The sequence below is a fragment of the Quercus lobata genome, chromosome 8 (assembly GCF_001633185.2).
Source record: "Quercus lobata isolate SW786 chromosome 8, ValleyOak3.0 Primary Assembly, whole genome shotgun sequence".
NCBI lineage: Eukaryota > Viridiplantae > Streptophyta > Magnoliopsida > Fagales > Fagaceae > Quercus > Quercus lobata.
In genome coordinates, this window is record NC_044911.1 from 24,445,699 (window position 1) to 24,468,379 (window position 22,681).

The 22,681-nt window shown below is 37.6% G+C and overlaps 1 protein-coding gene across 1 annotated transcript; it reads right to left on the reverse strand.

Moving 5' to 3' along the window:
* Positions 1–742: 742 nt before the first annotated feature.
* Positions 743–11,719, reverse strand: LOC115957564. The gene is made up of 3 exons (XM_031075843.1): positions 11,045–11,719; positions 1,709–1,826; positions 743–1,602 (listed from the first exon to the last, which is right to left on the reverse strand). Exons 1-3 carry the CDS (start codon positions 11,605–11,607, stop codon positions 1,384–1,386), a joined length of 900 nt encoding a protein of 299 aa, XP_030931703.1. The 5' UTR covers positions 11,608–11,719; the 3' UTR covers positions 743–1,383.
* Between the last annotated feature and the right edge of the window lie 10,962 nt (positions 11,720–22,681).

Here is a 22,681-nt window from a genome sequence, read left to right on the forward strand (position 1 = left end):
TCAAATGTGAAAAAAAAAAAAAAAAAAAAAAAAAAAAAAAAAAAAAAAAAAGACAAAAGAACAATCATATGTGATGTTGAAACTACACAATGTAAGGTTGAAACTATCAAGTGGGTGAAAAAATAAATAAACCACCGAATGTGACAAAAATACAGTTACACGTGATGTTAATATTGCATAATGTGAGGATGAAACTGTTAAATGTGAAAAAAATAAGAGAATCACCAAATATAACAAAAGTACTATCAAATGTGATATTAGAACCTCATAGTGTGAGGATGGAACCATTAAATATGATAAAAAATAAAGAAACCACCAAATGTGACAAAAAGACAATCACATGTGATATAAGAATTGCACAATGTGAGAATAGAACCATCAAATGTGATGTTTTGATAACCTAGTATAGCAGGTTTGATGTAGGACAAAGGGGAATGACAAACTCTGATTTAGAAAATCAAGGTAGATCTAGTATAGGGTTTTGAAAAATTAGGGTTATGTTTTGGTAGGGAGTAGGCTAGAAAATAATGGGGGTTATAGGGTTTCCAAAGGGGACAAAGATTAGGAGGTTTTTGAAATAAAAACAAAGGTAAAAATCAAGATTTGAGTAGCTATGAACGGTGATGTAAATAGTAAAATTAAATAAAATCGGTATATTCTAAGAATCACAACTAACCTAGGATTCCTTGGCATCACACCTCGGAGAAGGTTGCATCACACAAACCATAAAAGAAAGCATAGCTCTTAAATTCTGAAAACATTCATTAATAATCAACTCAATAGAAAGTACTACAACTCTTTAAATAGAAGACTAATACATAATCCTAGTCAAACTAGGATTTCTTAAAACCCAAATAAGACTTGGACTTGAACTTAGGCTTTTACTACTAAGCCCAACTAAATAACCAAACTTAAAATAATACCCAAAAGAAGATCTAATGGACTGTTAGCACAGCCTATTCCAAAATATTATGAAATTACAAAATTGCTCTTGATACAGAAAATCAAATAAAATATAATCAATATGTCTTCCCATTGCCTCCTGCATCAAGATTGCCTAATAGTGGGTACAAAAAAGGGTACCGAAGAATTACCCTCATCTGAAAAATGAATTTCTGATTAGTGCACGCTGCCATGATAATTTCTTGATCCCCAGGAGAAGGTTTACTCACATTGATTCTATTCTTATAATTATTAGCCCTGTAAATACAATGGAGGAGGAAGTGTGTAGAATTCGTATGATAAATAATTATTGGCCCTGTAAAAACAATGGGGGAGGAAGTGTGTAGAATTCATATGATAAATGGGAGGAACGCAATTAGAGTGTGATTTAAGCCTCCGTTACCCGGAAAGACATGCAGATCCTGCAAGTATGTTCTCATTTCATGACATAGTTTGGCTTAGTTTCAAAACCTCCTTCAGCAATCTACTGACAGAAACCTGTATTTCATTGGGCATTCCCAGCTCTGGTCGCACCAACTCCAAAGCATACAAAATGATAACCCTCATCACAACAGCTAAGTTTAAGTTCTTGGTGTCACCTTTCCACACACTCTGATTCACAAACTTGCACGACTGTTTTAGAACGCATTTACTACAAATCTAAGGATGAACAGAAAATTTGAAGAACAAAATAACATTATAAATTTTACATTGAATACTGAGGTGAAATAAAAGAAGGTAAAAGAGTCATGAGAAATTAGCTTACAGTGTTTTCTTGAATCTCAAAAAACTTTCTCAGTCTTTTAGCAGCAAAAACATTCTTTTTTGTAAGTGAAGGGCAACCAAAGAGGGCAACCTTTTTCAAGTCACTTGCTGATAACCATCTGTGAATCCAAAATTCAAGTTTACCAAGATGCTGGGTTTTATTGTTATTAATAGGAACTTGAATAATTTGTATCAACCTTTTAAAAAATAAAAATTGAACTAGATAATTTAAAAAGTTGACAGACCTTTTCTTCTCCAAATTAATTTGGAGGAAAGTTCAACTAATACACTACATAGCAATTAAAACAATCATCCAACGTGTATTTTTAATCATATGGCTGATTTAATAGTCATGTAACTTGTTGAAATCACATAATGAGTTATGGAACTACAATACACATGGTCGATCATTTGATCGCTACATAATATGTTGGAAGAGATTCTTCCAAACTAGTTTAAAGAAAAACCTCATTCTTCAAAACCAATACACATTGTCATTATGGTAAGTACAAAATAAAGAACTGGAAAGCCTATCCCTAAGGTTGAGAAAGAAGACGCTCAACCAACCAGTCAGTGAAAGCATAGTTCATCAATAAAAAATGTGAGCATTCTGAACAAACAATATGACAAGGGTTTTATCGCTAAAAGCCTGTGAGATCCTAATCAAATTTGATTCTAGATTATTCAATTTGATTTTCAGAATTAAATTATTACATGCAATGAGCATACTCCCCCCATAAAATTAATTTTGATCATGCATAGTACCCTCCTATACATGTAGTTAATTAGCCATATCCTTGCAATAGCAGTATCTTATAATGACAATGAGGAGTCGTCTAGCAGAATAACAGACAAATTTAGCTTCTTCAACTACACTTGAGCTCCTTGATTGCGTAAATTAAACAGTACAAATCACTTTGGATGGATACAAGAAAAGATTACCAACTAAAACAAAAATGGTGAAAAAAATTACCAACCATCACCTCAAACAACATTAGAATGAGCTAGCAACATTTGATCAACTAGTACCTCATAGTCATTTACCAATTTCCAAAGTATGCCTATCTATGTTCTAATATGCTGTAGGGATTCTCATCAACCAAGTTCACATATTTATTTAGAGATTAGCAACGCATAGAGTGACTGACCAAGTTGAGCAATCAAGGACTGTTGATTCAAATTAGGCCTTTAAATACCAGACACAGCCATCAAACTATAGATTGGCTCAGCCACTGTAATTTATCTCAGGAATAGGGTTCATTCCAAGAACTAGAACACTTAACTAATATGCTCAATTGTATTGTCAGTTTAAAGTGGTTTCTCCAAGTACCAAGTATAAATACAGCATAAATTATCTTCATGCTGCGACTCGGAATTTTTAAGGTGAGGTAATTTACTATCTCTATCAATATCTCATACTCTATACAGAATTTCTGCAAACAAGCTATACCAAAAACCAATGTGTATGATTTATAGTCGAGTTTTTCTCACTCAGCAGTTTCACCAGACTAGTAGAAAATCATGGAAGTAGGCAACAGAACCAGATTGCAAAGCAACACTACACTATTATGTCATTGCTATGAGCATGTTCTTGTAAGTGGATCTGCTGAAGAAATTCAAAGCCTCAGTTTTCTGCTGTAATCAATTAAAGAAGATGAACACTTAATGAAGTCCTAAAACTCTTGACCACCAAAGCTTTCGGAGATGATCATACCTACATTAAGGATAACAAAAGGCAGCAAAAGGCTGTAGTTTAGCTGACCTAAATTCTCTATTTCAAAATTAAACCTTTTGGTATCGAACAATAATAGAGCTATCATCTAAACTTCTTCACCGTTGCTCCATCCCCTTTTATGAGCAGCAAAAGCCCACTTTTAGGAAGAAAAAGTTTCATACACTGTTCAGCAAGCTATAAATTTGATAATAATTCCTAAAAACTAAGCCAAGAAGAGGTTTTGATGCTCAACCACAAACAGTGCAAGACTACCTTCTCATGGGGCAATGGGAGGGGACAAAAAAAAAAAATCAAATAATGTAGGAAGCTTACCTCCTTTGAAGTGAACACAAAGAACACATTTATAAGGGCCCATTTGGATAGAGGGAAGAAGGAAGGGGAATGGAATGGAGTAGAGTAAAATTGCCTGAAAATAGGCTAATTTTAGGCTAAATCTACTTTACTCCACTCTACTACACCTTCCTCCCCCTCAATCCAAACAAACCATAAGATTTAAGCTTGGGCCCATCTTCCCCTAAAAACGACACTCATATTGATTTCATGGAGATAACACAAGCCCCAACTGAAACGAAAACAAAATTCAACAATGGGCAATGTTCTAGAGACAATTGTATGGAAAAATTCAAACAAGAACCTGACTCAAATCTCTACAAGTAAGGCACGTTTGGTAGATTGTAATAGGCACTGTAATGTAATAGTTATTCCTATGGTTTAGCTATTCAATAGTTTGGTTATGTTTTTATTACAGGGAATAGTCATTCCTTATAAATAACTATTCTTTAAAAATGAGGAATAACCATTCCTCTCTAAAAGGGTTGTAATAGTTATTTCTTAGTAGATGTAATAATTTCTAACATTAATATATTTCCAAATAAATAAACTTTTCATATCCACCTAACAATTATGGAAATAAAAAATCATCAAAAAATAACTTATCTCTCTAAAATTTAAAATATATTATTTTTTAAGAAATATATTTGTATGAATGAGATATTTCCTAAAATAGATCATAAGTTTTATTCTAATATTACAACTCACAACCAAACTAATGAATATGTTTAGTTATTCCATTACAACACCTTTTATTCCTAATAATAAAGATTACCATTCCTGTTGTAATCCACATTCAGTGTACCAAATGTACCCTAAGAGATGGAATACTCCTTCAAATAACCTTCTTCTTCTTCTTTTTAATTATTTTCTCTTTCTTTTTTTTTTTTGGGGATAGGTAAAAGTTTCATTTTTCTTTTTAAAAAAAATCTTGTTTATGATGATAAACAAACTGTACTTGAAACAATTACAAACAAATCAAAGAGAAACAGAAGTAGCTTGAAGGAAATCAAAAACGGAAATACATTGCATAGAACCCCAAATACGAGACCACTTAAACAAAGTCCCAAATAGCAAAGACTTCAAAAGATCAATAGATCTCTCAACATCCTCAATAGTGCGGGTATTTCCTTCCCTCCAAATTAGCCACATCATACAGGTTGGCACCATATTCCAAACAGAAGAAGAGTGTGTATCCCCAAAATATTCCTCCATGCAAAAAGAAGAGAAACAACTATCCTTAGCATCATCCAATGCATTCCAAACATCAAAAAGACTTCACTCCATAAAGCATGAGCGATTGGTTTCACTTCCAATTGAATGGAAGAATCCAAAAAAGTACCAGACCCTGATCTCTACACATAAGAGATAGGTTTCTTTTTTAAAGAACTTAATCCCAGAATATCTCTCTCTCTCTCTCTCTAATAACCATACAAAATATATCACTGCAAGCATAGGAAAATTGATAACAACCATAGTTGGAGGGCAGAATCAGAAACCATAATGGTAGCAAATCTGAGCCGGAATGGGTGGGACATACTAGCTCATCTACATATTCAGAAATGTCTCTGGAAATTCATAATAACAACCAAGCAATTAGAAAAAATGGTGGCTACTCCCTCACTAGCATACAGGTACATATTGCAAATATTCAGGGATGCTAAGGTTCCTCTTCTTAAAGCACATCACATGTAATAAGCTCTAACATATCGGCTATTATAGTGCTGGTTAAAACAATAAGTTATTCTGATAAGTTATAACAATTTGGAAAAGAAAAAAATCCAAAAAAAATGAGTGCAAAATCTACCATTACACAGTGAAGACAAGGTAGACATCTAAAGAAAAGAAAAAATACCAACATCCTAGTCATAGGTATTAAGGAACAACATTAGGTTCCAGGATTCACCTTGTTGGAAGGGATTCTCTTGTTTCTCTCTCTCTCAAGCTCAGCCATGGCCGAGCTCCATGAAGCCCACGCCACCACGATGGCAGTTGAGCTCAATGGCACTACCACTCTGCTGGCCGCTGCCTTCTCTTTATTTCTCTCTTATTCTCTTATTTCTTCTCATTTATTTTCTTCCTTTTTATGGCCAAACCACCTTTTTTGTTTGGTTTTGTGATTGGTTTTTGTTTTGGTTAAGTTAGGGATTGGGTTTTCTATTCGTTGTACGGGTTTAGTGATTTTTTTTTTTTTTTGATAAATAATGAAAAATATATTAAATATGTTTTAAAAAAAAAAGTGTGTATATAGAAAGTAGTGATTTTGACTTGGGTTTGTAAAATACTAGGTGTTTTTGATTTCGAGGATCCTGGGTTTAGGGTTTGGAAAATGGGATTTTGGGGTTGATTTTAAAATGGGTTTGGATGTGCAGCTCATGTAAATGTTATGCATGCTCTGTGTTTATGTCCCTAAATCAGTGGGTGTGTGTAAGATTTGTTTGTGGTGGTGGGCGTTGTAACAATGGTGATGAGGTGGTGGTCTCATTGATTTGGTATGGTTTGGCTGGGTTTGGCACACAGAGAGATAGAAGAGAGAGAGGGACAGGAGAGAGAGAAGAGAGAAGAGGGGTCAGAATGACTATCGGGCCTAACAGTATTTAGGGACCAAGTTGGTCGGTTTTGAAATTTCTTTGACCTGGTTGGCATTACTCTAAACTTCAGGGTAAGTTACTAAAATTTACCCGTATTTTTGTATAAGTAATAATGCTTCGTTCAAAAGAGAGATAGTGCAATGAAACAAAGCACGGAGGCAGTACCCATCAAAGAGACAACTAAAATGCATGGAAGTACAACTATCAAGCAAGTCAGGCAAACAAGTAAAGGTAAAAGCTTCCAAATAGCATTGGTCCTCTCAAACAAAGTCTAGAATAGGGAAAGCTTCAATTCCGAAATCAATCTCTCACTCCCTTCAAAGGTCTGAGCATTGCTCTCCCCCCAAAGACCCACATAAATCAATGAGGGATCATACTCCAAATCACTGCATACTTATGCCTGCTGAATTTTCCCATCCAAGTAACAAGAAGCTCCTTAACACCACTGGGCATAAGCCAATGAACCCTGAAGAGTGAGAGCATCATATGCCACAACACTCTAGCAATAGGGCAATGTAAAAGTAAGTGATCAGGAGTCTCCTCATCCCTCTTACACATGCAACACCAATCAATCACAACAATTCAGCACCTTCGCAAATTATTAACAATTAAAATCTTTCCCAACGCCATAGTCCAAAGAAAAAAGCTAACATGGGTTGGAACTTTGGGTTTCCACAAAGACTTCCAAGGAAAGGACAGCTAAGTTGTAGAATGCAGCACCTTATAATAGGATTTACTTCAAAGATCTCCCATGAAGAAGGTTTCCAACACAGTCTGTCTCGTTGAAGTTGAATAAATCATGTCCATTAGGAGGCAACTAACTCTAATTCCCAATCTTACACTGATCTAATAAAACTTACATTCCAGTGGTAAATTTCCCCTGCAAAAGATAGGAGCTCTACTACTGAAGCACCCTGATTACGAGCAATACCATAGAGTTCTAGAAAACTATCTTTCAAAGATAGTCCCTCACACCATTGATGATTGATCGTGCTAGAACCTAACAGAAGAATCATCCCCCACCTTAAAGCTAACAAATCGATGAAAAGTGTCCACCCCTTCTTGATACTCTTCCAAAGGCACACTCCATATGGCCCCACATGCTGCCATACTTGGTATCCACCACCCTTCTCCACAAGGCATCCTTTTCCAATGCATACCTCCATAGCCACTTCCCTAACAAAGTCTTACTACATATGACCAAATCCCATATGCCTGAACCTCCATATTGAAGAGGTGCACAAACACTCCTTCGATTAAACAGGTGGAACTTTTTTTTTGATAGGTAATATGAGAACTATTATTAATGAAATAAGAAAGAAACATACAGGGCGTTCATGATGATGAACACTGGAAAGCATAAATAGTAAACAAAAGAGAAGAAATCAGGAGCCTAGTCTAAGAGAAGGAAAAAACTGTAGAAGAGAAGAGCAATCTGTAAAATCCCAACACCGAGACCAATCAAAAAGTCTACGCTGGCACAAGTCTTTTAACTCAACCAACGTCTTCTAAGAATCTTCAAAGAAACAACAATTATATTCCAACCAAATAGTCCACATCAAACAACCTAGAATTAAATTCCAAATATCTGAATTATGTTTCCCAAGCCAATAACTCCAACAAAATAATAACCCGTCCACAAAGCCAGGCAAGACCCACTGAATACCGAAAGCCTGAAGCAAAAGGACCCATAAAGAGTATACTACAGGACAATGAATAAGGAGATGATCCATAGATTCCCAACTATAGCGGCACATGCAACACTAATTTGCCAAAGGGCGACCCCTAAGCATGAGATTATCCAAAGTAAGAATGTGGTCAAGAGCAGCCGTCCACAAGAAAAAAGCCACCCTTTTGGGAACCTTTGCTTTCCAAATGCCCTTACAAGGGAAAATACAGTTAGGAGCCTTTCGTAACTCGTTATAAAAAGAACAAGCATCAAACTTACCATTTCCTCTAAGGCCCCAACATAGAGTGTTGGGGCCTACTCCCTATGGAAGATGAACTTGAATAAAAGCAAGTAGAGAGAAAGATGCAACTAACTCCTATTCTTGGAATTCCCTATAAAATCTCAGGTTCCAGGTTCTAACATTTCCCCCCTCCTGATGACACAACACCTTAGAGATACAAGAATCCTTATTAGCTGAAATCACATATAACTTAGTATAAAAGATTTTAAGGGGATCAGCCCCAACCCATCTATCATGCCAGAAGAGGATTCGGATACCATCACCCACTACAAAAGAGAAATACTTAGAAACGCTCTCCCATCCTTTGTTGATACTACGCCTCAAACCACAACCATGAGCCCTCCTACAAACTTTAGCACTCCAACCCCCTTTACCCTCCCCATATTTAGAGGAAATAACCCTCCGTTAAAGATGAGTAACTTCATGTCTGAACCTCCACAGCCACTTCCTTAATAAAGCTTGATTAAAGAACACCACATTTCTTATCCCCAATCTGCCCATTTCAATAGGTGAGCAAACTTTGTCCCAAGCCACCAAAGGATATTTGAAACGCCCCTCAGAAGATCCCCATAAAAAATTTCTCTGAATTCTTTCCAACCTAGCAGCCACAGCTTTAGGAATAGTAAACAATGATAAGAACTAAGTTGGAAGACTACAAAGAGTACTCTTCAATAAAGTTAGCCTACCACCATTTGATAAATGGAGGTGTTTCCACCCCAATAATTTTTTCTCCAAAATGGGATTCCCAATAAAGGCTGTCTTAAAAGAAGTACCTAGTGGCATCCCCAAGTATTTCATAGGCAAAGTACCCACCTTGCATCTAAGGATATTAGCCAAACCAGCCATATTACTCACCTCCCCAATAGGGACAATCTCACTTTTCCCCCCATTCACCTTCAAACTTGTAAAAGCTTGAAAACACGACAAGGCCAACCTAACGGACAATAACTGCTCCCTAGCAAAAGCAAAATAAGATAGGGTCATCTGCAAACAACAAATGAGAGATGCACACACCAATAGAGTTCACTGTTCCCACATGAAAACCGTGAATCAAACCACTCTCCTCAGTCTTCCCCAGAATCCTGCTTAAGACCTCCATAATCAAATGGAAATGGAGAGGGGATAAAGGATCACCTTGTCTCAAACTCCAGGAGCTTCCAAAAAAACCTTCAGGGGCAGTGTTGTTAAAAGCGCACTTAAGTGCAAAGCGCAGAGCCCTTGGGGCTTTTTTCCTCTAAAGCGAAGCTCCCTCTCAAAAGCGCGCTTTTTTGAGATTTTTTATTAAGCGCAAAGCGCGCTTTTTTGAGCTTTTCATTTTTTTTTTTTTTTAAAAGTCCTGATTTGATTCTTAACCATTAGATCTAAATATTTTTGATATAAGCCATTGATCTAATATATAAAAACTAATAGTATGGTGTGCTACCATACACCTAAGCCTATCTCTTTAGATATTTTTTAACTTTTAACCACAACCACTCAAAGTCTCAAACACACAAACAAACACATCAAATTCAGACACTCCTTTAGAGAGGGAAATGGGTAGGTTAGACAGAGTGCTCTTTATCAATGTAAGGAGACCCCCTTTAGAGAGGGAAATCCTCTTCCATCTAGAAAAGTGCCTCTCGATTTTCTCAAGAACACCATTCCAAATGGCTTTCACTTTAAAAATGGAGCCTAAAGGAAGACCCAGGCATGTCATAAGTAGTTGGTTGGGTTACCTTACACCTCAAAATACCAACCAAGGCCTCAACCCCTGGCACGTCACCAACTGGGACCAATTTAGATTTCCCCAAATTAACCTTCAAACCATAAATAAACTGAAACCATAATCTAAAATTTTAATTATGAAAAACGTAAAGCTTAACAAGTTACTTGTTCTTTTACTGTTTAAGCTTTATGTTTTTTATAATTAAAATTTCCATTCAAAGAAAAAATACATACAAAGGACAACTGCAATACATTCTAACATCAAATTATAGACTAAAAATTTACAAAGCTATGAAATCTGAACTAGAATCACAAAGCAAATTTCATGGCCCCTATCCAACCATATAAGGGACTTAAGAAAATGTCTTTCAGAGAGTTCTTGGAGTGTGATGTATTACCGAAGGTATGACTATTCCTGTCTCTCACCAAATTATGCAAATGCATCTATCACCCTTCAAGGCATCACTTGGTGCACGCCAAATAAAGTGAAAACTACAGACTACACTCGTTGGCCACATCACAGCATAAGGGATTAATTCACCACAAGATTTGCACATACAACATCCAATAAACTCAAAAGCACTTCATATATTGCTTTTCCTTTTGGCATGTTGGAGCTAAACTACACCATTAGTTTTGACAACACACAGACAGACATATATTTCAGGCTTCAGTTTTAAAAAAGGATCTTCTTAAGCTAAAAATTCTAAAGAACCTTTTTTTTTTATCGGGTAAGTTACACACCTAGTGGGTCTTGAACCCATGACTTCACCAATTACCTTGATATGCCTATATTATAAGGAAAAGGGGTGTTTTTACATTTTAGAGCCAAAGCTCATTGGTAAAGCGAAGACCTCTATATAAGATACAGAACTTCACATTCTTCTTCTTATTTTCCATTATATTCTCAAAAACCATATACAGCAAAAATCAAAGACAACCTATATAATATAAACAAATAAAAGCAAGAAAATGCATAAAGCAAAAACAAAAAACCATCTTACTTTGCAATTTCTTGATGGTCCAGGGAAAACTTCTCAGCCGCAAACTTAATAAAATCCCGGCCATAGCGACTCTGGAAACAACCGAATTCCAACTTATTCCCTCGCAAGAAATTGGCATTGTTGAAATACCCTTCCTTGTACAAATGATTCACAAACAATTCCATATCTGGCGAGAGCTCATTATAAACTTCTGGCACTTGTTCCCTTGTCCTCTCACCGTATCCAGGTTGATTCGTAAACACTGCATATAAACTCTTACTTTTCTTCAATTCCTTCCTTTTCACATTTGAATTCGCTCTCAACTCTATCACCTCTCTCTCCAGTTCCCTCAATCTGCTCTTCAACTCATTTGTGTTTTCACCTTCGCAATTCCCTTCTGCTTTTTTGCATAACCCAACAGCTTCTTTGAAAATAACATCTATTGGTTTCTTGTTTTCTTGGGGTGAAGAAGGCGTTGTGGTGGAGGTGGTTGAACTGTAAAAGCGTGAGGAAATTGGAAGAGATTTGAGTGAAAAGTAGAGAGGATTTTTTTGGGGCTTAAGGAGGGTTTTGAAGACAGACATTGGTATTCCTGGAAATTATAAGACTTTAATGCAGTGGTGGGTTGAAGAAGAAGAAGAAGAAGAAGAGGTAGCCATTTCTTTTAACAGAAGAAAATGGATTCTGGAATCCGGGGGGGGGGGGGGGGGGGGGGGTGGTGTTGGTGTTGGGGGGGCGTCTGGCGCCGTTTGCTTTGGGGTTTTAGACACAATTCACTTTTGGGGGGTTTTTGAGTAAAAAATTAATCGCTTCTGGAGCTACTATATAGATTTAAATTAGAATAAAGTAGGTGTATGATTGACATAATTAAAATTTTTATTTATTAATTGGAAATAAAAAAAACAAATAAACAAACAAAAAAATTTGAAATCAACATTTAGGATCTACCCAGCTGCTTACTTTTTAATAAATGTATGTTTTTAATTTTGCTTCAACTTCATAACGTTAACTAGCCTTATTACACACATTTCACACAAGCAATGTGGTTTTCTTTTTTAGTTTAGTGTCATAATTTTTCATTCATCACAATTTGAGATATACATGTTTTTCCACTAATATTACACATTTTTAATTACTTTTTTTGTTAATACAAAATAGAAATTCTACTCTAATCTAATCTAAATGTATATGTATGTGAAGCTCCTTTTTGGAGATTTAAACTCCGGCCCTTACTCCGCTCACACTTCGCAAGCACTTCTACAGAGGGGTGTTTGTAGTGCGGTTTTGGGAAATTTTTAGCACCACACTTTGCAGTGCGGTTTAACCAAAACTATAACTGCACCGCACCTTATTTTTGTGATCACATATGCAGTGCGGTTTAGAGTTTAGCCAAAACTATAACTGCAAAGCACCTCATTTTTGTGGTCACATGTGCGATATGGTGTATAAGATGCAGTTTGAACAGTTTGAAATCGATATATTTTCCAATTTTTGGGTTTTTCCTACCCAGTCCAAAACTAATTTTTCCCTTTATTTTGAGCAAACTTTTAAACTATTGAGCCAGTTTTTCTTTATTTTAGGCTAGTTTTCCTAGTCAATATTTACTAGGGTTATCAAACTTTTTTTTTTTTGAAAAATAGGGTTATTAAACTATTAATAATATATTTAATATTAAAAATAAATAAATATATTAATATATAGAAAGGGTGCAACGCGGTGCGGTTTGTGCAGTTGTCTTATTATAAAACCGCAAACCATACTACACCATGTGGTGCAGTGCACTATTACTTGTGATGCGGTGTGGTTATGCCATTTTGCGAGCAGTTTTGGTGCAATTTTTGCGGTTTGTACAATTTGGTGAATACTCCTACTTATACTTGTAGAGTGACCATCACGCTATAAAACTAGGAGTGTCATAAAGCTAGTTTCAAAAAATGAACAAATCCACACACGACCATATGAGTTCAATGCTATTTTAGTGTTTATTTGGTAGAGTTAACCTTATGACACTCCTAGTCATATTAGTACATTCCAAATTAAATTGAATTAAGTCCCATTAAGATTCTTGCAATTCAGTGGTATAATATGTTTTTCTTTATTAGGAGAAACTAGCTTGTAAATGGTGCTAACCACGGAAACATTAAACAATAATAAATAATAATAAAAGTTCAAGAATTTTGCCAATATTTTGCAAGATTATATAAATTATAATTTAGGGGTAATTGTAGTAAACCTAATTGTGGTTTGGTCCGAAATGACTTTGTTTACTTGTAGTTTGAAAAATGTCACTTTGCCTATATGAGATTTACACCATTAGGATTCCATAACTCGCCTCATCACTTTTTCCATTTAAACATAAAACAACATAACAAAACCAATGAAAACAACATCAAAATGTGATATTAGTAAAAATTGTTTTACTTTTTTCTAAAGAACTTCAATGGAACAACTAATTTCAACATAACACACTAACCTTTAACGAAAAAAAAATTGGAGAACCTTGTTGTTAAGAAATATTACCTGTAAATAAGAAAAGGCACTGCCCATACATCTAGCAAAGCAACCCTTGTCTATTTCAACTAATATATGCCAGTATGTTTTTCAATTATTTTTTTTAATCCAAAAAAAATTCCCTTCACTTAAGATGTGATTGTGATCCATTATCTTCGTTTCATGCCTCCCAAACCTATGTAGTGGCAGAAGGCAATTATATAGGGTTTAGATAGTATTTTGGAAAGTGGGACCTGTGGTTGGATCAACTTGGTTTGATGTTGAAATGGTGGCCATGGTGGTGAAGTAGCAAATTGGGGGTTTGGGAAATAGATCAGCTCTAGAGTTTGGTTACTAGAGGTTTGGATCTCGCTTTTGGTAGGTCACATTGTGGCAGATTTGGTGATTATGTGGGTTCTAGGTTGTTGTTTGGCTTTGAAAATTTCACTTCACTTCTACTATATCTCGCAAATAAATTTCTCAGTTCATGCAAAAAATATATGTAAGGAAGAAGACAAAGAACACAAGCCTTTAGGCTTTCAACCATTGGGTTCTATTTGGGTGAAAGAGCTAGAGATAGAAACACCCTCAAAGAAGACAATAAACCCAAATTGAATTTTGAGTTTTGTTGTAATCTTTTCTTCACAATTTAATATAAATGAGCATTCCTTATAATTTTTTTTTTTTTAAAAATCCTAGAGTTTCTATGTTACAAACTTATAAATAACAGTCCTAAGTAGGGGTGTCAAATGGGTGGGTTTGAGGTGGGCATAATTGGGTTGGGTATATAAAATCCATTTACCCATTAAAACCCATTTAAATAATTGCTTCTAACCCAAATTCAACCCAACCTAATTACCCAAATTCAACCCAACCCAATTATTATGGGTAAACCTCAACTCACCCAATTACCCAATTATCAAAATTACCAAAATGCCATTAAAGTGAAAACCCTAACACTATCTTGGATTCTTTTTTCCACTCTCTCTAGTCTCCACTCTACTTTCCCGGGAAAAAGAAAAAAATAGAGAAAAAACTTTTCTTGGATCTAAAAGTTATTTTTCTTCTTCAGCAAAATCAAAAGATTAGGATTCTTTTTTTCTTCTTCAGAAAAATCAATAGTTGAATTTAGCTAAGAACCCAAATAGGATTCATGGGTTTGTCCCTAAACGAATAAAAACTGTGATTTTCCTTCGTTTTCTCAGCAACCAAACACAGCCTAAGACCTCTAATTATTAACACCAAAAAAAAAAAAAAAAACTAATCAAAGCCAAAAATTCCAATCTCAAAGCCAACCGATAACCACAAAAATAAAACCCACAACAACCCAAGCCAAGAAAATCAACCCACAGCCACAAAAGAAAAACTTAGGCGAGATTGGTGAAAGAAAGAAAAAACTCAGGCGAGATTGGTGAGGAGTGGAGGAAGAAAAAAAATGAAAGGGAGAAGAGAGATCGGCGCTGGGCAGGCGAGATATGCGAGGTAGGTAGGCGAGATCGACACTGGTTAGGCGAGATCGGCGAGGTGAGCACTCGACTCCATAACCTCCGACCCCATTCTCTCCGCCTTCCTCTCCCCATCCTTCTCCACCACTTCGTTCTCCTCTGCCGCCCTCTCCTCCATAGCGTTGTGGTGGTTTCGAATGGAGAAGGCGGATATGGTTCCTAAGAAGCGAGACTCGGTGGTCTCAATGCTGTGTTTGTTGTGCTCATTGTTCTTTGAGAGAGAGAGAGAGAGAGCAAGTGAGAGAGAGAAGTGTTTGGAGGCCAAGAAAAAGAAGGAAAATGAAACGTCTAAGGGCTTCTTATTCTTCTTTTTTTAAATGTTATGGAAAGGGCTGGATTGAATTTGGATATATTTTTTTTTGGTTAAATAGGGCTCAATGGGTTTTTAGTTAAAACCCTATAATCACTGGGTTTAATTGGGTTGATACCCATTTAACATAACTAATAATTGGGTGGGTTTGGGTTCAATTAGAGTGGGTGGGTTTGGGTGGGCAAATGGGTTTGGGCTTACTTTGCCACCCATAGTCCTTAGACAACATTAGTTTAAAGTTTTTATAGCAGGTATAAGGTGTTTTTTGCTATTGATTATGGAATATTGATTATGATTGTTCTTAAATTTTACAAAATCGAACTTTTTGATCTTTTTTTTTTTCTTTTTTTGGGGTGTGTTTTTTATGTTTTGAGAGGAGAGATACATAAAAAGGGTGCAAAAATATGTATTTACCCTTGTTTTTAACAAAAGTGGGTTACGGTGGACAAACAAAGCTTACCTCAAGATTTTTTAAATCACGGGTAGGCAAAGTGATCTCGAGTCAAACCACAAATAAGTTTACTGCAATTACCCCTATAATCTATTATTATTTTTATTCTTCTTGAAAAAGGTATTGATTATTATTAATAATATTCTTATTTTTGTTTATATATATATATATATATATATATGTATGTATGTATTAATAGGCAAAGTTTAGAGAAAATCCAACTAGATTTTACAATTGAAGTCCAATTTTATGTCGTGTCCTAAATTATTTATTTTTAGAGAGATTTTTATTTTTTAAATTTGGAGTTAAATGTGGAACCATATCATAAATATTCATCCAAGTGAGTTATCATGTACAAAAACCAAAGAGTCTAGAATTAATAAACATAAATTTTTTTAAAAATGGACAATTCACATCTTCTACCTATTAATATTCTCACAAGACTTTTTAAAGAGTTAAAAAAAATATAAGAATGACTATTAATAATATTTAAATTATGTATGTAAGAATTATACTATGCATCTTAATATATACCTTTTAAGTATATCCATGCATATGCATGGGGTTTCAAGTTAGTTTGTATAATGAATATGACACTGTAGGGTCACGTTTTTCTGGCCAAGCCCAAGATGCATGGGACCTTAGACCAATGAGCCCAGTACAATAAATTTGTAGAGAGTGGGCCAAAAAGCTAGGCTTTAGTGTATGGACAACGGTCATCACGGTGTTCTTCATAGACCGAGTTTATCAGAGAGAATTGGTCTTCGGCACGATCCGAGGAGCTTTTTCTGGTGCCTCTAGTGTGTTTGGGGGGGGGGGTCTCAGCCCCGCCCTTTTGTCTTTCTTTACTCCCTTTTTATAATAGTTTCCTTCCTCCTGAATAGGGTCCCTAGAGCAAGTACTTGTCCCATCAGCCCTTTCCTCCAATTGTTGGGAGTGGTTGTAAGGACATAGAAGTATGGTCGTGTCAGACACAAGGCACTAAATGCAATAATAGCAGCCTTTCTCTTAAGCACTTCCATTTTCTCCATTGTCATTTTCTGTCTTTAGTACTTTTCCTGCTCCGTGGGATGATATGGAGTGTCACTACCAGTGGTGGGTTGCCTCCTTTATCCTCGGCCACACCCATGCCGAAGAGGATTCTCCCTATGGTCGAGGAGGGGCTTTTCCTTAGACTGAGCCCCTGACCTAAGGTAGGCATCGACGTGGGCTTACTGGTCTTTTACCCCCCACAATAGCCTTTCAAAATCCTGTTGTCCGACTCCTCAGGTGGAAAGGAGGGTTTTGGTGACATCGGGCCTCTGTCACGGCTTGCCAAGTCAGGCCCTCCACTAAATTCTAGGGCCTCTTCGTTTACCTAAGGCGCGTTCCTGGCTGTGAGACATTCTTTTAGTCTATCCAAGCCACGTTCCTATCGTTTCGGTACATGAGGCGCGCTTTGATTAGGGTCTCTTCACGAGGTGACATAAATCTAGCGGTTGAAGACTACTTTGGAAATTAAGCGAGATTTATTTCTCTTGTAATTCCTTCTTGGAGATTTGGGTGAATTGATTGCCACCAGGTTTTGCCTCCTATATAAGACACACGGTGGGAGGTCATTCCCCTTTATTTGCAGACCATTGAGATTTGTAGATCCTTGAGCTTTTCAGGTTCCTAACTCTCCAAATGTTCCCAAAGTCCCCATTATGAGTGTGACTAAGGTTTAGGGAGTGGAATGGTCATGTTTAGGGTGAGGGTGAGGGAACCAAACCCTCTTCAGGAGCCTTGGGTATCTCCGAGATTCAGAATGGCCCAATCAAGGCAAGGGAGACAAAGGCTAAAGATATTTCTTCCCCTCGATAGGACAAGAAAGGAGTCTCTTCTTCCTTCAGCCAAAATCCGAAGCAGGTGGGATTTTCATCTGGCACCATGTGCCACGCATGTGAGGGTTTGGGCTTCCTATTTCCTGTACCATCCATACTTGCTCGATTGCTGCTAGAGCAATACTTGCTTGATTGCTACTAGAGCAAGTATGGAGATTTTGGCGTCCCTGCTTCTTCTTCTCTTCCACCGCCGGTGCCATCCAGACTTGCTTGGTTGCTGCTAGAGCAAGGTCATGGATCGGGTGCCTTCACTTATTCTTCTCTTCCACCACTGGTGCCGTCCGTACTTGCGCTATTGCTGTTGAAGCTAGATTGAGGATTCATCGTTCTCGTGTGCCCCCCCTTTTTTTTTATAGTTAGCTTCTGATATAGGCTTGTCTGAGCCCTTTTATGTATGTTGTACTACTTCTTTATCTAAAAAAAGATGATTTTATCTCATTCTGTGTATCCTTTCTTTTTTGCAATAATTATTTTGGGAATGGATGTGTTGGTGTCTTTTCTTTCGAACAGTACTTAGAACTGATGCCACTGCCAGTAAAGAGTTATCATTTTGAACTTATCGAAATTGGCGAGCACAACAATGCCAACTTTAAGTAGGTTAACTATATAAGATTAACCGGGATAACAGCCATATGTTCTGTGCTGTGAACGGGGTGACCATCCGAGGTTGTGTAATCGAAAATAAACTGTCAGAGGGGGTCAATGAGTGTTCTTCTCCATGTTTCCGATGATATTCGTAGTTTTAACTTGCTTTAGGCGTCTGGTCCAAGGATCGAGGCATGATTGTACCTAGTCTAAACACTTAGAAAGGTATCATTGTGTGTTAGTTTCCATAAAGCCGGAGGTCCGAGGACCACGCAGGACCTCCATTCCACCCAGGACTTAGGCCTTTCTTGAAGTAGCTAGTTTCCCGTAGGTTTGACCAAGGACCACACAAGACCTTGGTTCTGTTTAGCACTTAGGCTTTTGGAGTGACTAGTTTCCGTATATATTTAAGTTCGAGGACTATGCAAGACCTTGGTTCTATCTTTTGGAGTGACTAGTTTCCCCATAGGTTTGAGTCCGAGAACCATGCAAGACCTTGGTTCTGTCTAACACTTAGGCTCTTGGAGTGACTAGTTTCCCCATAGGTTTGAGTCCGAGGACCATGCAAGACTTTGGTTCTGTCTAGCACTTAGGCTCTTGGAGTGACTAGTTTCCCCATAGGTTTGAGTCCGAGGACCATGCAAGACCTTGGTTCTGTCTAGTACTTAGGCTTTTGGAGTGACTAGTTTCCCCATAGGTTTGAGTCTAAGGACCATACAAGACCTTGGTTCTGTTTAGCACTTAGACTTTTGGAATGACTAGTTTCCCCATAGGTTTGAGTCCGAGGACCACGCAAGACCTTGGTTCTGTCTAGCACTTAGGCTTTTGGAGTGACTAGTTTCCCCATAGGTTTGAGTCCGAGGACCACGTAAGACCTTGGTTCTGTCTAGCACTTAGGCTTTTGGAGTGACTAATTTACCCATAGGTTTGAGTCTAAGGACCATGCAAGACGTTGGTTCTATCTAGCACTTAGGTTTTTGGAGTGACTAGTTTCCCCATAGGTTTGAGTCTGAGGACCATGCAAGAACTTGGTTCTGTCTAGCACTTAGGCTTTTGGAGTGACTAGTTTCCCCATAGGTTTGAGTCTGAGGACCATGCAAGACCTTGGTTCTGTCTAGCACTTAGGCTTTTGGTTTGACTCTTAGCTTCTTTCTCCGGAGGGGACTCAGCGGACTGGACTACTAGGCCCACGAGAATTAGCCCCTTGTCAAGTGCGTGGGGCACACATCTGACATCAGAAGCCCCTAGGACTACGTTTCGCTTAGCAACCCTTCCCGTGTAATCAACGCTTCAAAGTGTGGACCTGAGTGGAAGCTGAGTTACGACAATTACGGTGTGTTTTAGGAAATAATGGGGAAGCTTTCGTGTAGCTTGTACCACCGCCACAATGGTCTTCCGGATGGACTCCTACTAGCAAGAGCTTGATCTCACCGTGATTAGCCATTACGCTTGCTAACGCACAAGCTCTCCCCATAGGCGGCGCCCATTGTAGGGTCACGATTTTCTGGCCAAGCCCAAGATGCATGGGATCTTAGACCAGTGAGCCCGATATAATGAATTTGTAAAGAGTGGGCCAAAAAGCTAGGCTTTAGTGTATGGACAACGATCATCACGGTGTTCTTCATGGACCGAGTTTATCAGAGAGAATTGGTCCTCGGTACGATCCGAGGAGTTTTTTCTGGTGCCTCTAGTGTGTTTGGGGGGGGGGGGTCTTAACCCCGCCCTTCTGTCTCTCTTTACTCCCTTTTTATAATAGTTTCCTTTCTCCTGAATGGGGTCCCTAGGGCAGGTACTTATCCCCTTTCTTCCAGTTATTGGGAGTAGTTGTAAGGACAGAGAAGTATGGCTGTGTCAGACACAAGGCACTGAATGCAATAATGGCAACCTTTCCCTTAGGCACTTCCATTTTCTCCGTTGTCTTTTTCTGTCTTTAGTACTTTTCCTGCTCCGTGGGACGATATGGAGTGTCACTACCAGTGGCAGGTTGCCTCCTTTATCCTCGACCACACCCATGCTGAGGAGGATTCTCCCCATGGCTGAGAAGGGGCTTTTCCTTGGACTGAGCCCTTGGCCCAAGGTAGGCATCGACGTAGGCTTACTAGTCTTTTACCCCCCACAGACACTATGAAACTTTATGATTGTCAACCATCTTTTTTTCTTTTTCTTTTTTTTTTTAAAAAGAAATTGACATAATTAAATTTTTTAGTTATTAATTGGAATTATTAAAAAAAAAAAAATTGAAATCAACATTTAGAATCTACCAACTTGCTTGCTTTTGAATAAATCCATGTCTTTCAATTTTGTGTGAACTTTGTAATGTTAACTAGTATCATCACACACACTTCGCATATATGATGAGACTTTTTTTTATTTATTAATTTCATAATTTTTCATTCATCACAATTTGAGATTTACACATTGGACAACATACATGGCACAAGCATGTTTATAAATACATACCTATATGATAATGAAGAAATCTATAAAGAAATTGATACGAATAAATGATCTCATGGGCAAGTAAAAGTAAAACGTGTTTATAAGAACAATTCAATAAAAAATTTTGATATGAAACTCTTACCCTTATTCTTCAAATTGATTCAATGAAGATTGAACAAATTTAAGATATAATTAAATATTGGACAACAAAATAATTAAATTGGATCAAACCTTAAACATATAAATTAGATCAAACTTAAGGAAATTAACTTAAACAAAAGGCAACAAATACAAATTCAATTTGATTATAATAAAAAATTAGAGTAAATAAATACATACCTATATGATTGGAGGTAGGAAAATTGAAGATTAAACCAAAAAACTATACAATAGGTTGAAGAATGAAAAAAATACACCAACTAACCATGTATATATATACAAACTCCACCTAAAATGAGTCCAAGTAAAAATCAAATAAGCTTCTTGAAGTCTATGTTAACTTAGATTTGGCTATTATATATATAAATCTTTTTATAATTGCCAACAATGCCTTTTTCTTTGGGGGATATATATATACACGGATTTTTAGATAGATTTACATTATATACGGTTTATTAGGATTGTAGGGGGTGAGTTTGAACGCTCCTTCTATTGGACGAAAGGTCTCAAGCCCAACTGGCCTAATACAATGAATTTTTAGAGAATGAGTTTAAGAACTAGGTCCTAGTCTGAACCACAATCACTGGACACGGTTAGATGCGGGCTGGGCAATAAGGAAAAGGATTAAAGTATGAAATTTTGTCCTCGGGCATTTCATCCGAGGAACTTAATACTCTTCTTCTTCTACTTTCAATACTAGGTTACAATGGTTTTCAAGACCATGCAGATTGACGCCGCTTTCTCCTTTTTCTCTCCTCCTACTCTCTTTTTCGCGATCCCCATTCTTGGAGGGTCTCTCGCATTATATACTTCTTTCCAGTCGATCTTGACCCTCCACTTGTTTATCGTGCAGCTCATCACTCGAGTGCTCATCCTATCAGCCACTTTCCCAAACCCTTTGTGAATTACAGCAACCAAGGCCGCACTGTTCAGGGGTCCTTTCCTCATTAATGCGACCAGAACGTTAGTTGGGTGCATTCAATGTGAAGGTGACAGCTTCTCCTTGAATTGCTCTCACACCATACCCTTGTGTGTGTCCTTCTATGCTCGTCCTTTCTTCTGGGGGTGCTCTGGGAAAATGCCTTTGATGGCGTGCCGTCCTTTCCTTCTGGGGTCTGGAGTACCGAGGACAAGATCGTCCTTGGCATCATCTCTAGAATGTTTGGGCTTTCTTCATGCATCCTCGAGCATTTTTCCCTCCTCGGCGCGGGCCTTGGGCCTAGTACTGAGTGGGTCGGGGTTGCTAAGTTCCTTGGCCCTACAATAGCTCCTCAAAACCTACTGTTCGGCTCCTCGGACGGAAAGGAGGGTTTTGATGACATCGGGCCTCTGTCATGGCTTGTTAAGTCTTGTCCTCCATAAATGCCAGAGCCTTTTCATCTGCCCGAGACACATTCCTGGTACCTTGGTATATGAAGCGTGTCTTCATTAAATGTGGGCGGCTCTGTGCCCCCCTGCGTTCAACGGTGAGATGGAGATCTAACGGTGGAGATTTCCTCACCTTTATGGGCGGGAAAACCCATACGGTTATTTTTAATGGGAGGTATAAATACCCATTTGAACAGACTTATCTTTTTATCTTTGCACTTAAGGGTTCTTGCGCACATATCCTGAGTTCAGTCAAACTTCCAGCCAAACTCAAGTCTCTTTCCAGCATAAAAAGCCAGTCCAAGGAGTTTTTCCTCATTTTTGTAAGTTTTCTCCTCTCTCCAACTTGCGTTTTCTCTCTTCTAAGTTTATATTTCTCTTGTTCCTCTCCTTCTTTTGCCATCCCCTGAGTTTCTTTAGCGGTTCTTAGAGATGGGTAAATTAAAAAAGTTGGTTAAGACCGAAGAGGCGATGGAAAAATTCATCGCC